This window comes from Sebastes fasciatus, chromosome 18, assembly GCF_043250625.1.
Source record: "Sebastes fasciatus isolate fSebFas1 chromosome 18, fSebFas1.pri, whole genome shotgun sequence".
NCBI lineage: Eukaryota > Metazoa > Chordata > Actinopteri > Perciformes > Sebastidae > Sebastes > Sebastes fasciatus.
Window position 1 is genome coordinate 12,472,103 of NC_133812.1, and position 23,302 is coordinate 12,495,404.

Below are 23,302 nucleotides of genomic sequence, written 5' to 3' on the forward strand. Positions count from 1 at the left end.
TTTTCCATATACATAAGCACACATACCAACAGATGTAATAACTGCATGTTTATTTACAGGCTGCTTTAGTGGTAATTTCAGACAAAGATATCATTATTTGGAAAAAAACCAAAAACAAATATTCACAGTAAACAAGATAATACAAGGCAGGGAGTGACTCAGTTCATTTTTTTTTTCAAACTGACATTATTTGTACTCCACAGCTTTCCACAAGAGAAATATCTGTGATGTTTGACTTTGTGCTGCAGATATGATCCTCCACAGACTGTAGAAACTGTGTGAGAAACCACACAGAATCAGATTGTTGAAAGCCAAGAGAAGCACAGCTACTGTATGTGCCAAAAAGATAAAATGGAGATTTTCTATTCCTGGATCAATACAACTTTCGCCAGTGTATTATATCAACTGATATCCAGACTGTGAAGAGATAAAACTCAAAACAACAAAAAAACAAAAGTACTAGGGACCACATACTTTTGGAACCCGTCATGTGAGAGTGTATCATTGAAGAAAGCACATTTATACAGTCAGCAATTTAACATAACTTTCAAATGATCAAGTCTTTGGTACAAAACTTGTAAGGCAATTGATGAGTTCCATGCGAGCAAACACACAGGCTGTATACTGTCTATATATAAAAATGTGATTGTTCACATTTGTACACTGGCGAGTAGCGGTTTTCTGGAGATGGATCACACATTAACACACTCAAACATCAATGGTTTAAAACGATATACAATATTAATGTACCATAAAAACAGTGATGTCATCATTGCGTGTCCTGGTTAGCCGTCAGTGACGACATTATTATGAAAGGTTTTGAGGTCACCCTCCCTCACATATAACTTACAGTACAGTAGTACGTCATCACCTCTCCTCTCTCTCAAGTCCCCATCCAGCTTCGGACCCCCTAACATACACCCATTCACTCCAATGTTCATCCACTCCTGGTTACAGTGAAGTGCTTCCATATATTCACATTCAATATTGTGACCACATATTTACTTTTTAGGGCTTTTAATAAAAATATAAATAAATAAAAGCCAATGTTCTCAATACATGTATTTATGTTTTGTAATTGATTCATGATTCAATAGAATTTTTATATTTTTTTATTGTCCAAAATTATATTATTTCAACTTATTAATGCAGACACAACAAAGTGATTAGTGGCAATAAATCACAGTATATAACTGCAATACTTACAGTATCACACAATATTAAGAATCACAATGTTGTGGCTCAAGTGCTGTGGCCAACTGGGAGAAATATATATATACATATATATATTTCCACCACAGTAAAAAAATAAAAATAAAAAAGTAGTCTGTCAGGACTCCAGAGATCTTCTAAAAACAAGTGGTTTTCTTTAACCTGGACAATTATCTGATACCTAAGGATGAAATTTCAACACGTAGCAAAAAGGCACGGTCACACATGCGTGAAATTAACGTTCGCTTCCCGTTCACTCCTATTCTAAATGAGCGAAGTGAAAAAAAACATTGGCTTCCGGTGGTGTACCAAATTCAAGTGTAATTCAACATTGGTAAATTTTCAGGCAAATATTGCCTGGTCAGGCGATGGTCATTCTCCTGTATTCGCGCATGTGTGACCGTGCCTTAAGGTAGGACAGGAAAAAATGGAAAAGTCTGTATTATTGTATATCAAAGCACATCCTTTTCCCTTTTCTCATGTGGCAATCTGGAGGAAAAAAAAATACAACATAGATTTCACCAAAAGGGTTTCATACGTTTCAAAGAGGACCTATTATGCGCATTATCAGGTGCATACTTGTATTTTAGGTTTCTACTAGAACATGTTTACATACTTAAATGTTCAAAAAACGCTTTATTTTTTCTCATACCGGCTGTGCTGCAGCACCTCTTTTCACCCTCTGTCTGAAACGCTCCGACTGAGCTCCTGACCTGAAAAGCCCAGTCTGCTCTGATTGGTCAACCGAACCAAACCCTTCGGACTCTGTTCCAGCGCCGCTCTAACTAGCCTTGTTTGAGGGCGTGCCAAACAAGCGGATAGGCAGATATTATGCAAGAGTGTTACTTGGTGCCATCACCACGTTACGGAAGAAAAGGCGGGACTTCAAGCAAGGCATTTCGGGCAGTTTGGGAGCAGTGTTTCTGTGAGTAACTCCCTGTGGCGTGGACTTTGGGCTTTGTAACTTTGCAGACCTTTTATTTGCACAAAAAATATAAGTATAACACAGTAAAGGAAAGAGGAAGAAAGCAGAAAAGCATAATAGGTCCTCTTTAAAACTGTCATTGGACTACTTGTATTTTTTTTGGGCAGTTTTCAGGACAAACAAATTGCATGAAACCACCTGTGTTCAAAAATCATTGCTACAAGCAAACGGTCCGAGTGCATCCAGAACCAGCAGAAACCAGAGAACCAGGTGACGTCTCCTCTCAGTATAGTACACAGTGGCGAAAATTCGGAGCAGTCTGTTATCCAGCACAGCAGGATGGTAGGAAGGAGTTTATCGCTGCACAGCTTTGATGACCCATTCGGCTGTAGGGTTCAGCTGGATGAGGTCTTTCATGTACGTTTCCCCATCTAGACATCTCTCCTCTGAGGGACGACAGATAAAGAGAGGCAGAGAGTGACGCATGGTGTAGTTATTATAACTATGCTGGATTACTGCACTCGTCTATGGCCTTTAGACCCACAACGGGAAGTACGTTTCTTCACCATTATGTCTGTTGGCTCACTATCTAGGTTATCAGCAGAGAATATACAAAATCCAAACATTGTAATTAATAGATCAGGACTTACTGATGTTTCCACCAATCTCATAGAGACACAGCTCTTCTCGTTTCACTGCCGCGTAACTGGGAGGACAAAGAGAGAAAGTACGAGTTAAGGAGACACAAAGAGAGGACTGTGTGTGTATTTGTATGAGTAGTACTGTAAGTATACACATTACCTGTCCTGGCTGAGGAAGCGTGTCAACACATCAGCAGCCTGCAGCTCTCCAGTAAGCTGAACGGCCATGGACACTTTACTGAACTGTGGTGCTTGAACTCGAATGAATCCCTGCGAACTCTCCTGGTTGTAAACACAGACGGGGACAGAGAAACAAACAGTCAATCACGCCGACACAAAGTGAAACACTGTCCTCGTCACACACACAAACACTCACATCGAGAGGCGTCGACTTCAGACAACAAGAATGTGGACTTGGATAAATTCCTGCTCTTCTGTTTAATAAACTCCAAACACTGTTTGGTCTAACAGCACTTAGCGGAGCATGCAGGGTCAAGTGTTGCCGTAGTTACTCAGTCACTGCTATGTTGTCAAGAAGAACAGTACTCTCTAATATGCTGCTATAATCGGTCTTTCACTATTATAACCAAAGACCTACAAGAAACGAAAAATCAGTAAATGTGTGTGAAATTTTCAAATGTTTTGTACTCATTATTACTAAATACATCCAATTAAAATACATATATTGTATATATGAAAGGGTGAAAACCATTGCACCAGCGTGATAGGGATAAGTATCCTATGACTGACTGTCCTGTATTTGGCTCCTGATGCCCACATGTTGCACCACAGAAAAGATACCGGTCTACCCACATAGGAACAACATTCCTATACATCACCACTAGATGTCACTGTTTCTCAATAAACTGTATTGAGAAATAGTGCTGCACATATTATGACCACCATAGGATGATTGGTTGGTATCAAATTGTGACTATTAAAGGTTTTTATTGTGTCTTACTATTTCAGTTTAACTATAATTTATGTATCTGGCACTTCCATACATGGTCAGTATCAAAAGATGTAGGGAAACTACCACTTTGCTGTGGCTCTGACACCTTCACTGGTTGTTTACTGGTGATATTGGAGCTGAGACATATGGTGCTTTACTTTAAAACAAACTGGATAAGGGTGGCAACTAAATGATTAAGTTCCAATCAATATCAATATGTCGCTGACAGCTACACAACCACAGAATTAAGACTCCTACCTCAGGGACAGCTTTATCTGATGGTTTGTCAGTGGTTATCTTCTTCAGCAGCTTCCTCACAGCTCTCTCTTTATTTTGTTTCCGATGGCTTTCAGTGTTTTGATGTCTGACCTGCGTCATAATGAACTTGGGGATCTGGAGAAAAGACGCACACACACACACAAAAGGGAGATTTAGTAACCTTGGCACACACCATCCTCCATACGCATTGATTTCAACTATATAAGTGTTGACATGGTCATAAATGTACAGCTTGTTGTTTACAGTGGTGATTTGATCTTTTTGATCCTTACTGTCCAGAGAAGATTCTGGTATCGAATCAGCAGCCGGACGATGTTGGCCGTGCTGGTTGCCATGGAGAACTCCTGTTGCTCTGTAACCTTGGAGCGGAAGCCTTTGAACATGAAGATGTTGGGTGCCATGACAACGGAGACATTGTTGAGGGTCATTTTATTCTTGGCCTGGTGGTCGATCACACGCTGGAAAAACTCCGCTAGTGCCTGGAGCAGCAAACAGAGATAAACATTTATAATAGAAGCAGTTAAAAGGTTTCTTATTTATTGAAGTGAAACATGAAGCTCCTTTCAAACTGAGTGCATGTAAGCATTTACCTTCAAAGTGTCCCGATTGGCCTCAGGTAACAAAAGGACCAGCAGGTTCAAAGCCTGCAGCTGCTGCTTCTTTGTGGGGAGCTCTTTAAAACACACACACACACAGAAACGCTTAATGCGAGTACATGTGGCTGTAAAGCTCTAGGGATTAGGCAGAATATGAACCAATGCTATACATACTGTTGACAGCGATAAATGCGTTGAGGTACTCCACAGTCAGCAACGGATGGGGCAACTCCCTGATGAACATCTTCAAAAGACTAGCAGCATCGTGTTGCTTCAACTGTTGCCACGGAAACACCCCATCATAGAAAGAGGACTCGAGATCCTGGCACAGTGACTGGATTTGGGACAGATGCACACTTTATCAACCTCAAGGACAAGTCATGTCGCTAATGTTAACAGGCTGGTAGTTGGATAATGTTGGTATCGACCTCTCTTTACTCTGCTAAAGCTACAAAACAATCTTAACATTTTATAATGTGACTGTAGAGGTGGCAGTGAAACCAACCTTGACTCTGGTGGCCGCTCCAGGGATCCGTAGCAGCCCCTCTGTATTCAATCCTTCCTCCTCAATATGACTAATAAGCTAGGAATGAGAGAGAAAGATATAAAGATAAAACTTCACAAGTAGAAACAATTTAACTTGGACATATTGGTTATAATGATCGCAGTACAGTGCCAGTCTCATATACTTTAGATTCAAGTTGCACTGTGTGTACATGTTGGTAATACAGTAAGATGCATTGATATATTGCTGCTGTTTGATCAAACACTATCATAAGATTTCAAGTTTCAAATAGAGCTGCAACGATTAGTTGTCAACTATTAAAATTAATCGATTAATCGGATTGAGTACGTTTTTAAGAAAAAAAGTCAAATTCTCTGATTCCAGCTTCTTAAATGTGAATAGTTTCTGGTTTCTTTACTCCTCTGTGACAGTAAACCGAATATCTTTGAGTTGTTGTGGATAATACGAGAGATTTGAGGACATCGTTTTGGGCTTTGATCAACATTTTCAGACTTTTTAGACCAATAATCAACAGATTAATCAACAATGAAAATAATCGTTAGTTGCAGCCCTAGCTTCAAATTTATTTAATTTGTATAGCACTTTAAAAAGCAAACAGGTTTTGCACCAATGTGCTTCACAAAGACAGACATATCTGCATACACATGCAAGCATAGAGACATATATACAATATATACAATTAAAAGCCAGCGAATAAAAGTGCGTGGTGGTGGATCTGAGGGGTCTGGTGGTGCTGAAAGGGGCGAGAAGCTCTGAGGTGGATGTACGAGATTTGTAGTCAATTAGAAGGATTTTGAAGTTTCTCCTGAAATGAGCCAGTGTAAGGATGCAAGGAAGGATAGGGGTGATGTGCTAACGTTTCTTGGACCTTGTTAATAACCTGGCAGCAGTATTTCTTTTTCCTCTCATCACAGCTGTAATGTTGAATCGTCCATGTCTCAGACAGACAGTGTGACTCACTCACCCTCTGCAGTATGAATGGCACTTTGGTCCCAGAAGCCCGCCTCTGGTCCTGATCCAATAAAGTGGCAAGGGGAACACCAAATAGACCACTTTCTGCACACACACACACACACACACACACACACAAATATTTAGTAAAACAGAAATATCTTCATAGAGTACATCAACTGTACATGTTTACCTAGACTTTGTATTCATTTGAGCTATTTCTAATGACTTGTGTTTGCATGTATCAATCTTTGTGTAAATGCTCTTATTATGCATGTCTGAGTGTGTCCATTTTTGTGTGTGGTGAGAAAGCATGTTTATCTTCAGGGCTTTACCAGTTGTATATGTCTGTGTTAATACAGCAGTTACAGAGTGAATGAGAGTGTATGATTGTGTTTGTGTGTACCTTTACTCTTTACTTTGACAGCTTTGTGTGCCTTTAGGTCGATCCCAGCAGTGTCAAACAGAGCTGTCGACTCCACAAGCACCAGTCTTCGCACCTGATATGACATTACAAACAGACAAAATATATATATATACTGTATAATACAAAACAATGATATTAAATAGTAACTGGTTTTAGGAATAACTCCGCTAACTCATCTCTTATAGGGCAGTTTGTCTCATGAAGGCATCATAAACTCATAAAATAAACAGACATATACTGTATGCATCAACAGATCTTAATATATTGTCCTAACACATTTCCCTTACTCACCTTTTTCATATCCAGAGGAGACAGATCTCCTATTCTGGTCTGACCTGTTTTATCTCGGAGCAGCTTGAAGTTCTGGAGAGGACAAACAAAGAGAGGAGAGGGAGACAGAGGGGCGTCAGTGACTGTGGGAGGAAATATTAAAAGTAAACACTGTGCTAAATTAAATCGACCGTATTTACTTTCATATTGAATGCCGAGTGGGGGCTGTGTCATACTGAACTGACTGGATTGGATGTGAGGTGACTCTATACCTTTTATGAACACATAGCACTGAGGATCAGTAATACCAGCTTCAACCACTAGATGGCACCACAGACCAGCACTCAAACACTGCTTTCTGCTGATGTGCAACACAACCTGTGAGCCATAATATATGCTTAATGAAAGTCTAACTGTTTAACTATCATTAACTATACAAACAATATTCTAATGTATGTTGTTGGATATCACTAGGGCTGCGCGATATGGAGAAAATCAAATATCATGATATTTTTGACCAATGATGATATTATAGGGTTGACAAAATATTTACACAATGAGGGTTTTGATAAACAATCATCACTAATGTGGATATAATGACTCAGTGGGTGAAGGGAAATAAAAAAACAGTTAGAACAGTCTGGTAAGTTCAGAAAATGACATCACTTTACTGTGATGTAGCCTTTAAAACCAGGAAAAGACAACACTTATGCCATATCACAATATCCCAAATCTAAGACGATATCTAGTCTCATACCACGATATCGATATAATATCGATATATTGCCCAACCCTACATTTCATTCTCCACTCAAAAGGCAACACAATAAAACAACCTGACTAAAATATACCTTAAGATTAGCATCTATAGAGCATAATGTAAAACTTGTGGTAATAAAGTATATACTTTTCTGGTTGTAAAACTGCAAGACAAACATCTAAATGGCAGCTAATATCAAACTTTGTTCAGTATTAAACTGATGACATTACATTCAGGTGCAATAAAGACATTTTGTCACACTTAAAAGTGCACGATGAGCAATAAAAATAACAATCTTGTGCAGTAAAGGTTCTTAAATTACTGTTGTCAGGTGTCTGCCTCCGCTATAACTGGTAATCATTGACCCCACAACAATTAATAAGTTATCAATACAAGCTCTAATATAAACTTGCACTGAAAAATGCTAACAGCAAGAGCGCAATTCAAAATGTCCCTTCCTATAACTGCATGCCAAAGCGTTAAATCAGTGCACGCAGTTTATTCATTATAGCTACACCATTGGCTCAGTAAAGAAACACACACTTGAGGACGTGAATGTTCACACAGCCTTTGTGTACTTGTGTGTGTGTATGTGTGTGTGTGACTTACCGGTAGTTTGTCGTCAGGTGAGTTCGGGCTCATTATGACCTTTGACCTTTGGTGGTTGTCCCTGTAAGTGAGCGCCTGCTCTGAAAACGCCACTTCAACGTTGAGCTCGGTCTCCGTTTCTGCCGGGACACACACACAAAAAAGAAATAAAAGTTAAGACCACACACGTAGTGATGTACAAATGTGTTTATGTAAGGCAAAGTTCAGTTGTATATATGCAGGGACAGACAATTAAATGTGCCTTTCTGTAGATAATGCCACAGTGTTTAAGTCACTGAAGCATAAAGAGGAAGAAAGAGAGGCCTGCTGCTTTTTTTATAGCTATAACTTGTCTATTGGTGAACAAACTCAACATTTTATTCCATGACTTTTCCACCCATTTAAAGTAATACTGTAAAAGTGTGAAAAGTTAAGCATTCTGGTGTTGTGTAGTAGGGGTTGGGGAAAAAAAACAACTATCAACCTCTTAACAATCTGACGGCCCGCCGGCAGGCCTTGTCACTATTCTGCCTTTCAGAGGTTGTGGCGGGCTCAGACTTAAAGCTAGAGTGGAAGATGCTGGTATCATATGAAACTAGAAAACTAAAGGAATCCATTGGTACCAACCGCGTTATGTTAGGTTGTCGGGAAGAATGCTAAATAACGCTCTAAAGTTGTGCTAAATTTTGGCAAGGAAAACTGGCATGGACATTTTCAAAGGGCTCCCTTGACCTCTGACCTCAAGATATGTGAATGAAACCTCTGAGATGAACAGAGTGAAAACTGTATCTTATTAGATAAAACAAATGTTGACAAACTGAACAATTTGCAGTTGAAAAAGATAATAAATCGCAATATATCTTATCTCAATACTCACCGTATCGCAAAATGTTTAAAATCGCAATAACATCATGACTTAAGTATTGTTAAAATATCGTATCGTGGGACCTCTAGTGAGTCCCACCTCTACTGTGCAGATCTGAAATGATGGAAATATTATTCCATTTTTAGAGTAGCCACAAACAGCACTTCCTGTAAACATCACCTGTGTTGTATTGTTTTCTATCATATTGTATCACAATGTATCGGGTTATATCTTCTCTTTTCTATTATTTGTATGTGAGTATGAGTTGCCAGGCAGAAGGTTATTTGGGCCTCAGTTAGTCATTCTCCATGGTGACTCATACTGTACATGTGTGTGTGTGTGTGTGTGTGTGTGTGTGTGTGTGCAGGAGTATGTAGAACGCACCGGCTGAAGTGACATCTTTTTGTCCGTTCTCACTTCCCCCTTTAGGTTTACTGGGCTCCTCATCCTGCAGCACAAAGCACAACACAGACACACATAACTGTACAGCACACAGAGTAATGTTCAGACAAAGCTCACCCTCGCTGTTACATTTTACATGTTACATATTATCTTTTCTGTTAATTAGTGGACAAACTGCATCCAAGTGAAACAATGTGCAAGACTCTTGTTTATTCTGCTGACCGGAGTAGTTTGGAGAAGAAGTAGTACTTTTACTTCTACCCAAATCAATGAATTTTCCATATTTTGAATATGAATCCAGTCAGTCCAGAGTATTGAAGGGACTTGGTTTAGCAGATATGGAGTGGGATTTGGTGGTATAAAAAAACAGCTTGGTAATTGGTGACTGATTACTGCCAGACTGGAGAAGTAACAACAAACGCATATTTAGCAAAGTTGTGACCACTTCCTTTGTGGTAAGAAAAAAAAAGAAGAAATGTGTCATTTGTGTGTTGTGGTGAGATGTTCAATTCATGCTATCAAACTGTGACAGACTGTGGCAGACCTCAATCAGCTTAACTTAGCATCAATGCATAATGCTGCGTTCCATTTACCTCGGAAATCGGATGTCGGAGCTGGGAATGACGTCACACCCGAGTTGACCGCGTTCCAGTACAACAAGTTGGAAAACTTAATGGGGCTTTCCACAGCCAGGTAAGCCATTGTTAGCAATACCAGCATAATTACACAAGTATTTTGTGCATACAAACATCGTAGCAACATGTCAACAGATTGGACAGTACTGTGTGTACGACTGATTTAAGCACATGAGAGTGGTATCAATCTTCTCAACTAACTCTCAGTAAGAAAGCAATCAAGCGCATTTCCCAAAATGTAGAGCTTCCTTTAATGAGATCTTAAATTTTGACTTAGACAGATTAAAATGTTTGATGAATTAATTCTAGTCAGTGTCACAGTTTACAGCTGAACACCTGTAATTGTCATTTCTCTGGTGTTTCAAGTTTATCCTCTCAGATACTCTTTCATGTTGACATAATGAGAGCTGCAACGATTAATTGATTAGTTGTCAACTATTAAATTAATCGCCAACTATTATCAGAATAATCTGTTTGAGTCATTTTTTAAGAAAAAAAGTCTAAATTCTCTGATTCCAGCTTCTTAAATGTGAATATTTTCTAGTTTCTTTACTCCTCCAATGACAGTAAATGGAATATCTTTGAGTTGTGGACAAAACAAGACATTTGAGGACGTCATCTTGGGCTTTGGGAAACACTGATCGACATTTTATAGACCAAACAACTAATCGATTAATCGACAAAAACAATCGTTAGTTGCAGCCCTAGATAGAATATAATTAGTTTGTGTTCATGTGGGTGTGTGCATCTCCTAACCTTTTCAGGAGGTCTGAATATATCCCTAACATCAGGAACATGTTGCCGGTTGCGTCGGCGTAACAACGTCTGCTGTAGCGATGTCACACGACGTTCGACCGCCGCCGCCTGAGACCTGGTCAGCGTGGACAGGAACACCGCGCTGTCTTCTTCCTGTCAGTCAATCAATCAGAATCAAGCATGAGTCAACAGTTTTAATATCTTTACAGTATATCTCTCCACCTACATAACGCTTTCTTTAGTCAGTCTGTCTTCTGTAAAATACATTCTTGACTCAAAAGCAGATTCAAAGCATGGCATATTAAAGTAAACAGTACAGTACTGCAAATATGAAACTGATAAACTATGACTCAACCTGGACTATAACTATTTAAATACAGGAGAGATAATTGATACCTGATCTCCGTCAGCTGCCAGTGAATCATCAAACAGCCGTGCTAGCCCCGCCTCTGTAAGCCACGCCTCCTCCTGTTCGCCTTCTGAAAGAGAAAACGAGAAGAAGATAAGGGACTTTCATTTTTGTTATTTAGTTCCTGAGATAATAAATCAGTATCGCTATTGTGTGACTCAAAATGAGGGAAAGGGGGAGACCGAAGCCTTGATTTATCCCCGTGTAAGACACAGCTCTACAGGTGCAGGAAAGGGAAAGGTGTAACCACAGACAAGAGCAGGACACACACACACACATACATACTATACAGGAAGTGTGTGTTTGCTCCAGAGAACAATAGTCTTCATAAACAGGCTAAATAAGACTCACAAATATAAACACAAGATACCTCTTATGCAAGGCAACGCATAGCTAGTCTGAACTGGTAGTGTGTTTTTGATAAACAGCTAGCATTTGCATAATAACAGTCACTCCAGATCATGTCTGTGCTCAGGAGCCCATTATATTGTAATCCGTCTATGTCTGGAAAACCACACACATACCTGAACTAGCCTATGATCAAACTCTACCACTACTTTCTAGAATGCTCTAAATCAATGTGAAATGTCCGTGTGCACTAACAGATGAAAGAAAAGGGGAAATTTATGTGTCTTTCAGGTCTATCCATGGACACGGTGTATCCTACCCTCAGGAATTTTCTGCTGCTCCTCCTCTTGCACTTCCCCTTCTCCTCCACCTTCTCCCCTCCCCGCTGCTTCTTCTCCTCCTGAGCGGGTAATATTCTCCACCTCCTTCCAGTAGTCGTCCATCTCCAGCTCGTCCAGAGAGTCCTGCGAGGTGATACACAAAGATATACACGTATGCAGATGAGGATTTCACCATTTAGTTTCAGGTTCCCGTTCGTGTTTCATATCTTGTTTCTATCCTGAACAGTAGCTTTTGTTCATCAGATATGATGATGAAGTGGCCATGCAGCTTCTCTCAGATATACTGTACACGCAAACAACTTGGAATTTAAAACAGACATCAGAGCATGTTTCTCCAGTTCACTCTGCTTTTCCAAAAAAAGGCATTTGGTTGAGTTATTTTGTTGTGTTATCACTGAGTCTTCATGCTGTTGTTGAGCCCACGCTCATTGTCAGAGCAGCACAGCCTCCCCGAGAGCTGTAAATTACTTAAAACATAATGAGGGACAACAATTGTACGCCTGCCAACCAAACCCCCTGTAAAAATTTAACAGTTACGATTTAGACATTTATAGCAGACATTCTTATCCTGAGTTAGTACAACAGCAGAGCAGGTTGTTGCCTGTGAATCCCACCCCCACTACTAGTGTAAAGTGAAAGGCAATACTGGGTTGATAACTAATGTGTATTATTATTTATGGAAGGTAAACAATATAGAGGCATACAATTGTATATTAATGGAACTATATTATTTGTTTAAAGGTTTAATGCTGCAGAAATACTCTAAAGATTTTGCATTGTTGTCTGAATGGTTACAATTTTTTTTTTGTTGTTTATCCGTCATTTAAAATAAAATACAGCAGCAGTGTAACTTTGAGAGACTAAAGACAACAGAACATCAGACTTTAAAGGAACAGTGTGTAACTTTTCAGGGGATCTATTAGCAGAAATGGAATATAATATTCATAACTATGTTTTCTTTAGTGTATAATCACCTGAAACTAAGAATCGTGTTTTCGTTAGCTTAGAATGAGCCCTTAATATCTACATAGGGAGCAGGTCCTCTTCACGGAGTCCGCCATGTTTCTACAGCAGCCCAGAACGGACAAACCAAACACGGGCTTTTGAGAGAGCCTTTCGCGTATTTACGTTACTTGAAGGCCACCGTAGTTCACTGACATGCTGGTGAAACTGCGCTAACGTGAGCTACAAATCCTACAAAGTCTACCTCTAATGTACACTGCTCCACAATTAAGCTCTGGAAAACACAGTGCAGAAACACTCAATACCTCTTTTTGCACTTACTGTAAGATTTCCCCCAAAAAACTAAATCCCACCACCACAACTTTATCACATCATTCGCAGTCTACCTGAGAGTTGCTGCGATGGCATTGTGGCCGCAGTCTGGACCTAGACCTGGGACTGAGTCTAGGGCTGGAGCCTAATTTAGGGCTGGAGCCTAGCTTAGGGCTGGATGAGGCCGGAGACCTGGGCCAAGCGCCAGCACTTGGGATGAGTAGCGACGGTGAGTCAGTGCCGGTGGGTTTGGTACCGCTGATGGGAGAGGAAGGCCCAGATCTGTCTCCATGATGCATGTTCTGGTTCTGCTGAACAGTGTAGTGGCCGGTTCTGCGGCTACAAGAGAGACACAGGTGACAGAGACAGGTGAGTCAGACAGGTAGAAAGATACTAAATCTGGTGATCAGTCGGCACAATCCTTAAAACCTGTCCGACATGCCCCAACAAAACTATTCCTCTTGATTTAAAAGAACGTGTTCACTTATAGCTGTGTACTTTGCACCTTGTTTACCAGTGACGTTATGATAGATACCTCGTAAAAAATATCCCTGGATTATAAATGTTAGATTGTCTGAGAACCAGTTGTGTTGTGCTCTGTAAAGAGGTGTGTATGCAGCAATGTTTTGGCTGTCCTCGACCAAAGAAATTCTTAGTCGACTAATCAATTAGCTGATATAACACAAAAGCACCACTTTGAATCTTGTGTTTACCAGAGAAATGTCACTCAGCATTAAAAAAAAGCATAAAAAACAACTAAATGATTAAAGAAATCTTAGTGTACTAAGACCAAAACGGCCGATCAGTCGACTAATCGACCATGAGGGGGCAGCCCTACTAGATTCATATTGCAATGGCACAAACGGGTCAGTGAGTCAGTCAGATAGATGAGCCAGCAGTATGTTAAATTCCAGTCAGCCAGTCAACTAATGAGAAGAACATCAGCGGGGACTAAGAATAGCAGCTCTCACACAGCCAGCTCATCCCAGCACACAGTATATTAGTGTGGTTTAGCCAAGCCAAGCCAAGCCTAACAAGACAATGTGAACCATTAGAGCTAATTATGGTTAGGATGACCTCGTACAGGTTGTCGAGCGTATAATTATTGAAACTGTGTATGACCGTATTTATTACACGGAGACACTCCCCATATGAAAACCATTACACAACATAATGAGGCCATGTGTCACAGACTATGTTGTGTAAATATATTTTATATAATACTGTAGTGTTTTAAGGTTTTTACATTACATTTACAGCAGACTAAAACAGACCTAAAATGTTCTACAATTCCCACTCTATGTGTCATATGTGTCAAATGTCATAGCTTTAATATATGTTGCATGGGAGGCCTCAACAATGTCCTTTAACATCTTATCTCATTCATTCATTCTTTAGGGCGTCCACATATACATAAAACCACATGGCCACAGTACTCCCAAACAGGGCGACTCTACTGCTGCTAATACTATAAGCAGTACGTGTACTACTTTGCATTGTATTGTATAATTATAAATGCTGAAAGAGTGACAACAAAGAAATGGCGGCAGGGCGTTTGGCGGAGCTGTACACAATATGAACAACAACAGAAGTGCCAGTAGAATATAAAGCTGTTGGTTAATCATAACTATTAACAAAATGTGTGTTAATGTGGCTCTCATGCTTTCGGCTTTGCTGATGTCCAACTGAATGTCCCCTTTGTTGTGACAGGAAGTTACATCTGACACAGCACATTCTCTATCTATCTCTCTCTCTCGCTCTCTCTCTCTGTTTCTCTTCAACTTGAGGCTATAGAGTTATTATGGAGTGAGCAGCTACAGTTATAGTACAACTGACTGATGGTGCAGCTGCCTACAGCATGTGTCCCATGTCAATAAGGCAGGAAGGTTGCTGTCAACACATTGATCCATCTACTAAATAATCATCAGTTCACTCTCAACTAGATCCAAATATAGATGTATATTTGTCAGTCGGGCTGTTAAAACCCTGGATGATTCAGCCGTTACTGTGAGGGCAAAGCACGTTTCAAGTCTCGGCAAGTTGATTTGATCATATCATACTGAAATGAAAGCAACAACCCGGGATATTAAGTATGACATGAAGTAAACAAGCCACAACATGACCGCACCAATATATTACAGTTACACAATTTGTCAATTTTATTTTATTTACCTTTGAAGACAGCACTGTTTGTTACACATTTGGCACTTTAGTCTGACATTTAAAAACACCACACGTAGTGACATGATGTGGACTGATGTTTTAAAAGAAAAACATATATAAAATACAGACTGGCTTAATAGTAATGCTTTAAGTAAAGGACAACATTTCAGATGGTGTAGATGATCTAAAAAGGGGGCCCCATTTGTGGGAGATGACGCAATTACAGTGAATTTAAAAAAAAACTTGTATAAGAAATGAGTGCAATTAAAGGCGAAAATAATGATGTTTCAAATATTTAGGGACCAAATTGTATAACTCTTGTTTAACAGACTATTAGGACATGAATTGTAATGGAGATGAAAGGAAATAAATGACCGTGCGAGGCTAACAGGAAGTCAGGCTGTACAGCATCGAGTTGATGTTCTATATTAATTAATTTGGAATTATCAGCGGAGCTTTGCAGCGAGGGTTCACGCTGAGCCAAGGCCACATACCACAGAAGACTTCCTGCCACACACACACACACACACACACACACACACAGACGTAGCCACAAAGCCATAAAAACACTGGTAAATATAAATCACACACACTTTGATCTGGTTTTAACAGAGACCATCAGGTATTTTAACAAGGCCGCCTCCTCTCCTTCCTTCCTCTCTTTTCTTAAACACCCCTCCTCCTCCTCATCCATTTCCTCTCCTCCTACACCTCGCCTGGGACTTGTGTCTTTCCTTTTCCTTTCTACTTAGTACTTTGTATTTCACCCCTACTTTCCTCCCTGTTTTCCTATATATCTCTCTCCTTACGGTACCATCTTCTCTCCTCCAAGTATGATCTAGTCTAGTGCGACAACACATGTAGAAAACACGCTGTCTGACTCCTCGACCTTTGCCTTTCTTTGTTTTGAAAAATAGCAAACTTAGCAAGTCATTCCCCCGACCTACTGTATGTTCATTGCCTCACTAAAGCCTCACCAAATGAAATGTTTTAATTTGTGAGGAATGGCAAAAATGTCCCTGTTTTCTGATATACTCGAGAATATTTTTGTTTAACTTGGAAGCAGATTGTGTGGCAGACACACACATGAACTCCAGGAGTTAATCATTTGCCTCCATCCAGAGCGACAGTATGAAGAACGGGTTGACTGAACCATAAATCAGAGATTAGCAAACAACACACGCTCACAAAAATACTAACACACATTAGTTTGTCAGTGTTGGTAGTTCAAATTATTGAGGAGGTTAAGCAGTGGTTATTCATTCAGCTGCAGGATATTTACAAGTGTGTACTTGCTTTAACCCAAAGTATGATACTTCTTGTTATCTATGTGTTCACACCTATCTTGCATTTGTACTATTTTTAGCCACGCTAGCGGCATGGTAACGTCCGTCTGTTCAACTGTCAGATGGATTGACATGAAGGTTTGTACAAACATTCATTCTCTCCAGAGGATAGATCTTAAAGACTTTGGTGATCCCCTGACTTTTCATCTATCAACTATTGTATGGATATTAAATGAGTTAATGACATTTTCTGCACAAACTTATGTTCCACCTCCGGATGAATTATCACTTTGGTGATCCCTTAACTTTTCATCTAGCGCCATCATCAGGGTCAAAACTTTTAATTTCCCAATACTTCATGACAAATACTTAAACTAATGACATTCCCATCAGCCTCGGTTGTACTTGTGAATTGCAGTGGGCGACTCCTTGATCTGAAAAGTGAAGCCAATGCTGAAGTGCCTTAAACTTGCATTCTTTCTAATAGCCAGCAGGGGGCGACTCCTCTGGTTGCAAAAAGAAGTCTGATTGTATAGAAGTCTATGAGAAAATGAGCCTACTTCTCACTTGATTTATTACCTCAGTAGGTAGGTATTTCTGTAGATATTTGGTGTTAATCCAAATCTGTCTTATACACCACAAAAATCCAAAGCCGACTAGAAATAGGTGTAGCTATTGATTGGATATAGAACAGACTATGATGCAACCCTAGGCACTCTGATTGGCTAAGACAGCTTGTTTTCCATTTAACTATGATCAAGTAGTAGAAAAAAAAATATTTACAACCATGTTAAAAATTAAGCTTTACAGCTTCCAAGTAATTGTTGTTGACCACTCAGCAATTCGTCAGCCTCAAAAGCATGACAGGCATGCTTCCTCTGAGTGAATAGGTCATGGCACTGACATATTTGTGTGTGTTTTTTGGAGTGCAGCTATCCCAGTTCATGCGCTTTGAAAGTGCAGAAAAAACACCCACAATAATGCAAACAAATTATCCAAAGCTTTACAAACAATAGTGCACATGACTTAGCTCTGCCCTTGTGAGTAAAACAAAACACATTCTCACTCTGGCACACTTTCATACATGCATGGACAAATGACCTTCAAAGGAAAACAGTGCTGCAGCTGTGTGTGCTATTGTTTTACTCTTTGTACCTTTATCTGCACACCTTTTATCACCTGCTCAGAGCTGTCGGCATAAGAGTGTGTGTGGTTGTGTGTGTGTGTGTGTGTGTGTGTGTGTGTGTGTGTGTGTGTGTGTGGGGAGAGAAAACACCTTGTAAAAGTAAATGCCACACTGCGAGGTGCAAACAGAAATAGAAGGAAACGGTATCACCCAACAAAGAGCAAGTTCAGCACTGATGAGCTGAATATGAGTCAAGATCTGAGGAAGTGAACTATTTGATCTCACATGACCTGAGAGTGTTTCTAGAGTACCACTCAGTGACAAAGCTCCCAACTAAACTGCCATTTAGTTAAATGAGGCCATTCTGCATGTTCATTACGTTTACAGGTATATTTTTCTGATAATACTTATTTATTTTTACTTAAAGGAACAGTGTGTAATATTCTGGGGGATCTATTAGCAGAAATGGAATATAATATTCATAACTATGTTTTCATCAGTGTATAATCACCTGAAACTAAGAATCGTTGTGTTTTCGTTATCTTAGAATGAGTCCTTCATATCTACATAGGGAGCGCGTCCTCTTCACAGAGTCCGTCATGTTGCTCCACCATGTTTCAACAGTAGCCCAGAACGGACAAACCAAACACCGGCTTCTAGAGAGAGCCTTTCGTGTTCTTTATGTTACTTGAAGGCCACCGTATTTCTCCGACACGCTTGTGAAACTGCTGTAGCATGAGCCGCAGAGTGCAAAACCGTGGTACCGGCAGCCGCCGTCTGACTTCCGTTGCTCCTAAAGTAGTGTTATTATGGTAAAGATTTCCTCTGAGCGAGGCAAACGCCGTTACCGCGGATTTGCACTTGCCGTCTCACGTTACCGCAGTCTTGGAAAGTTAGGAGTTAGCGGAGGGGTACTCAATTGGTTGCAATCTGCAACCACACCACTAGATGCCACCAAATCCTACACACTGTCCCTTTAAGATACATTTTGAATGCATTAATTGTAAGTACTTTTACACTGTGGTAGGCCTATTACTACTTTTACTTAAAGGAATACTTGCGAAGAGTAAGTTGAGAAGATCGATACCACTCTCTTGTATGTACGGTAAATATGATGCTACAGTACTGCCAGGAGCTGGTTAGCCTAGCTTAGCACAAAGACTGGAAACAGAGGGAAACAGCTAGCCTGGCTCTGTCCAAACTGAAGTAGCAAATCTGTCTACCAGCACCTAAAGCTCACTAGTTAACAAGTTATGTCTTGTTTGATCCATACAAAAAACAAAGTGTAAACAAGTAGCTATCAATCTTCTCATCTAACTCTCAGCAAGAAAGCACACTTGCATATTTCCCAATTTAAAAAAAAAAAATCTTTTAAAGGATATGAGTACTGCTTCCACCACTTGAGCTGGATGAGGTAGAAGATCCGATTTAGTTTTATGATTTTTCAACTTCAAAAAGTGAACAATGGGCAGCTGAGGATGTTGTGCAGCCAACATAAGAAGGGGAAAGAGGATGAGAATTGTGTGCGTGGTATTCCCATTCAGATCAACAGGTGCCAGCTGCCCTCTGTGGAAAAACAGAGGCTGCCTCTGTTCCCCCTCTCTGGTCTCAGCGACGTCCCTGAACTGGTTGAATAAATCATCTGCGTTTAGTTTTGACGAATCTGCCAGTTTGTTTTTGTCAATCTTTCTGCCACTCCATCCCTGTCAGGCACCACATTGCTGCTGTTTTGCCATCTGATTCTCTGGATTATTATTATTATTCTTGCTCATTTATAGTAGTAATTTGTGTCCACTTTGATGACTGTTTTGTTGCTGATCTGACATCTTGTAACCTTTCACAGCTTCTCCTCCTTTCCGCAGATGTCATTTCCTGTGCAGTGTTGTATTTCTGTCGTGAGGTCAGGCTGTCTGTTGCCTCACACAGTGAATTAATCTAAACCATGTGTGTCCACTGACTAAGTCACACCACTAAAGATGCTTGGGGGGAAGCACCGGTTCCTACACGACGATGGAAAACACAACAGGAACACGCTTCCCTTTAGCTAAAAGCTCAACTTCTCCTTCTCGGGGCATCTAAAAGCGGACGCGTAACCTAAGGCTCCTTAGGTCGGATGTCCACTGCCGCTGGTAAAAGGCCTGTCTGTCTGTCTGTCTGTCTGTCTGTGTCTCTCTGTCTCTCATTTCCTGACCCGGGGAAACAATGACCACAAAACGAAGCCTCCACGTCAACCTAGGCAGGACACACACACTTTGCTGTGGGAGGTGAGACAAAGGCAGGCTGTAACGTGATGCTGTTTTTTTTCCAGTTAGCTGGACTGGCCATCTGGAACACACACACACACACACACACACACACACACACACATATACTGTATATACACACACAAACACAGAGAGGCAGGTGTGTATACGTTTGAATGCCAGCTGGACACTGAGTTGTTTACTTTCACCACACCACAGTTGTTGACAGCAGTTGTTTGCTGATCTAAACATGAACTGGACACACACACACACACAGCCAGCGCCGGCCCGGACGAATAAACAAGTGTGCTCGGTTATAAATAAAACACTGTAACTGTACAGCTGTTTCCATGTGAGCTTAGTTCCCATTCAGTGTTTCCTCTGTGACATACAGCACCTCAGATGTGTCTTTTCCTCAATGTGAGAAGCAGACAAGAAGGTTATCATGCAATGAAAACAGATGATGTGACTCCATCATAATAAATGAATGTAGAAACCTAACAAATGCAGATGTTTCTATACAGTTCAGGGCTCATTGGAAGCTCTGATGAGTGTGAAAATCCCCACATCTCAACCTAACTGAATGCCAAACACTGTGGCCAAACACCTTATTAAGACACTTACTGTTGCTTTTCCCTGTCATTTGTACCCCTCTGTATATTTTCCTGCTAAAATATTCTACATTATATTATACATTCAATGATTAGTTGATCATTTAACCCATTTATCAAGCAAAAAAGCCATATCTGTTGGTTTTAGCTTCTCTAATGTGATGACTTGCTGCTTTTCTCTATTTTATATCACCGAAAACTCAATATTTTTGAGTTGGATGGTTGGTGAGACAAAACAAGACATTTGAAGCTGTCACATTGGGCTGTGAGAACGTGCATTTTCCACTATTTTTCATAGACTAAACGATTAATTAAAAAAATTATGACCTAGTAGATGATTTAAGAGATATGAGTCTCCTTTTAACCTGGTAGTCCGGCTGCTGTACAGTAGGCTGCTGTTCCTGACAGTTATTTCCCCATAAGTTTAGGGCTGCAACTAACAATTATTAATTAATCTTATTGATTAATCGATTAGTTGTTTGGTCTATAAAATGTCATAAAATGGTAATAAATGTCAATCAGTGTTGCCTAAAGCCCTTATGTGACGTCCTCAAATGTCTTGTTTCGGTCCACAACTCAAAGTGTTCAGTTTACCGTCATAGAGGAGTAAAGAAACCAGAAAATATTCACATTTAAGAAGCTGGAATCAGAGAATTTTGACTTTTTTTCTCAAAGAAAATGTCAAACTGATCATTAAAATAGTTGGCGATTAATTTAATAATTGACAACTAATCAATTAATCTAATTATTTTCTCAATCAATTAATTGTTTGATCATAATAAAAAATAATAATCAGAAAATAGTGAAAAGGGCCCTTAACAATTTCCAAGAGCCTAAAAGAGATGTCTTGAAATATTACTTAATATTACTTATTTTGTTCAACTAACAAGTGCAAAACCCAAAGATGTTCAACTTAAATTCTCATTATTTGGTCTTTATGTTTTGTTCTTTTATTGTTGTTTTTATTTTGTCTGTATTTCATTGCATCTGTGCAAGCACTTTGAAATTATGTTTAGAAAGGTGCTATACAAATAAAGATTATTATTATTATCGACTATTTGGCATTCTTGATTGAGACATTACTTAGAATGAGCTCAATATACTTTCAACCACATAGTCCCACAACAAGCAAGTTGCTATTTTATGTTGCAGACACTTGGCACTGATTCAGAGCAATGTTTTCTTAAATTGCACATTATTGGAACAAAGATTATCATCAGACCTACAGTGGTGTAGTTAAGATAGGCAACCTTGCAAAAAAAATCTGTGCTAGTGTAACCAAGTCAAGGTTAAAACCTGCTGATTAGGAATGTGGTAAACTAAAAAGGAACAACACAAGCCAGGCAGGGCAAAGCTTAGGGCGGAGTTGTTGACCTCATCATGGAAAATAAAAGAAGCTGTAATTAAGCAGGTTGTGCTGGGTTCAGGTTAGTTTAACACACTGAAGGATGGTTTGCTTTTTTTCCAACTATACTCTGCACAGCTTTCTTTGCAAAAATAAGGAAAACAACACTATCACTGTGACCTTTGCTCTCTTTCTTTCACACACACACACTCACACACCGACACCTGTACCTGACCTCATTCTAAAGCGACTACACACACCTGGGCACGGGGGGCTCGTGGTCCTGGGCTGACGCACAGCTGGAGGCACGCGGTCCAGTTTTGGGCTGCAGTTCCGCGTTGCTGTGGTAACCCGTTAAAACCACTCCCTGGGACTGCTGCTGCTGCTGCCGACTCATGTTTCTCCTCCTTTTCTTTTCCTTCTTTCTTCTTCTTCACTCACTAATTGATAGTCTATCTATTCACCTATTTATCTATCTGTCTATCTCTATCTGTCTGCCACAGCTGGGTTGTTGTGTTGCCGACTCATGCTGACATCAAACTCTCCTCCTCCTTCTCCCTCTACTTCTTCTCGTCTTTCTCTACAAACTTGTGTGTGTGTTTGTGAGGCAGGACACAGGGGCTGGATTACAGATACAACACAGAGCAGGGATTGGCTGAAACCACAGGAGAAATGTTTCATAGGTGATGTGGCGCCTCCTGCTGCTGCAAGAGGGTACCAACTACTTCCTGGTGCAATATGCTTCAATGTAGGCTATTAATAAATAACAACAAACCTCATCATTTTAATAAATGCACACCCCACTTCACGTCTGAAGCATTTTTAATTTCAGTGTTAATATTCAATTTTAAAGCTATTAAACCTGCAGTATATGCAGACATGTTTTTGGCATCATTGGGAAAAAATTCCATAATAACCTTTCAGCATATTGTAATTCAAGTGTTTTGAGAGATTACTAGACTTCTGCACCTCCTCGTGGCTCTGTTTTCAGGCTTTAGAAAATCTAGCCCGTGACTGGAGACTTTGGCCAATCACAGGTCATTTCAGAGAGAGAGAGAGAGTTCCTATTGGCTGTGCTCCGGCTGGTGGGCGGTGCTTGGTATTTCTTCAACTGATCTCAAGATGGCTGCAGGATCACAAACTGTCCCATTTTACAGCTAAACAGTACTCTACAAGATGTTTCTGAAAACATTTGAGGCGAGAAATAGGCATTACAGTTACTGAATATTGATTCATATTTGATCGGCGCTGCCTAGTTTGACCGTTTGATCGGAGTTCGCAAGTGAGTGACAGCTGCTCAGCTGAAGGCCGGACTGAAGGTAAAAGCACCAAAAACAAGTAAGAAGTGAAGGTGCTACTTCTTACTTAGT

General features: G+C 40.1%; 1 protein-coding gene across 2 annotated transcripts; it reads right to left on the reverse strand.

Annotated features, from left to right (window-relative positions):
- Positions 1–33: 33 nt before the first annotated feature.
- arhgap18 (Rho GTPase activating protein 18) lies at positions 34–22,540 on the reverse strand. Of its 2 annotated transcripts, none has more exons than XM_074616061.1 (18): positions 22,193–22,540; positions 13,233–13,497; positions 11,862–12,006; positions 11,182–11,264; positions 10,786–10,938; positions 9,370–9,440; positions 8,149–8,263; positions 6,801–6,872; positions 6,489–6,582; positions 6,096–6,187; positions 5,111–5,188; positions 4,780–4,939; positions 4,600–4,682; positions 4,282–4,488; positions 3,989–4,123; positions 2,939–3,060; positions 2,788–2,843; positions 34–2,583 (listed from the first exon to the last, which is right to left on the reverse strand). In XM_074616061.1, the coding sequence occupies exons 1-18, from the start codon at positions 22,327–22,329 to the stop codon at positions 2,492–2,494; spliced, it is 2,160 nt and encodes a 719-aa protein (XP_074472162.1). In that variant the 5' UTR covers positions 22,330–22,540; the 3' UTR covers positions 34–2,491. The 2 variants fall into 2 exon arrangements, with proteins under 2 accessions (XP_074472162.1, XP_074472163.1); XM_074616062.1 differs by having other exon boundaries at positions 8,149–8,267; positions 9,377–9,440; positions 22,193–22,538.
- Between the last annotated feature and the right edge of the window lie 762 nt (positions 22,541–23,302).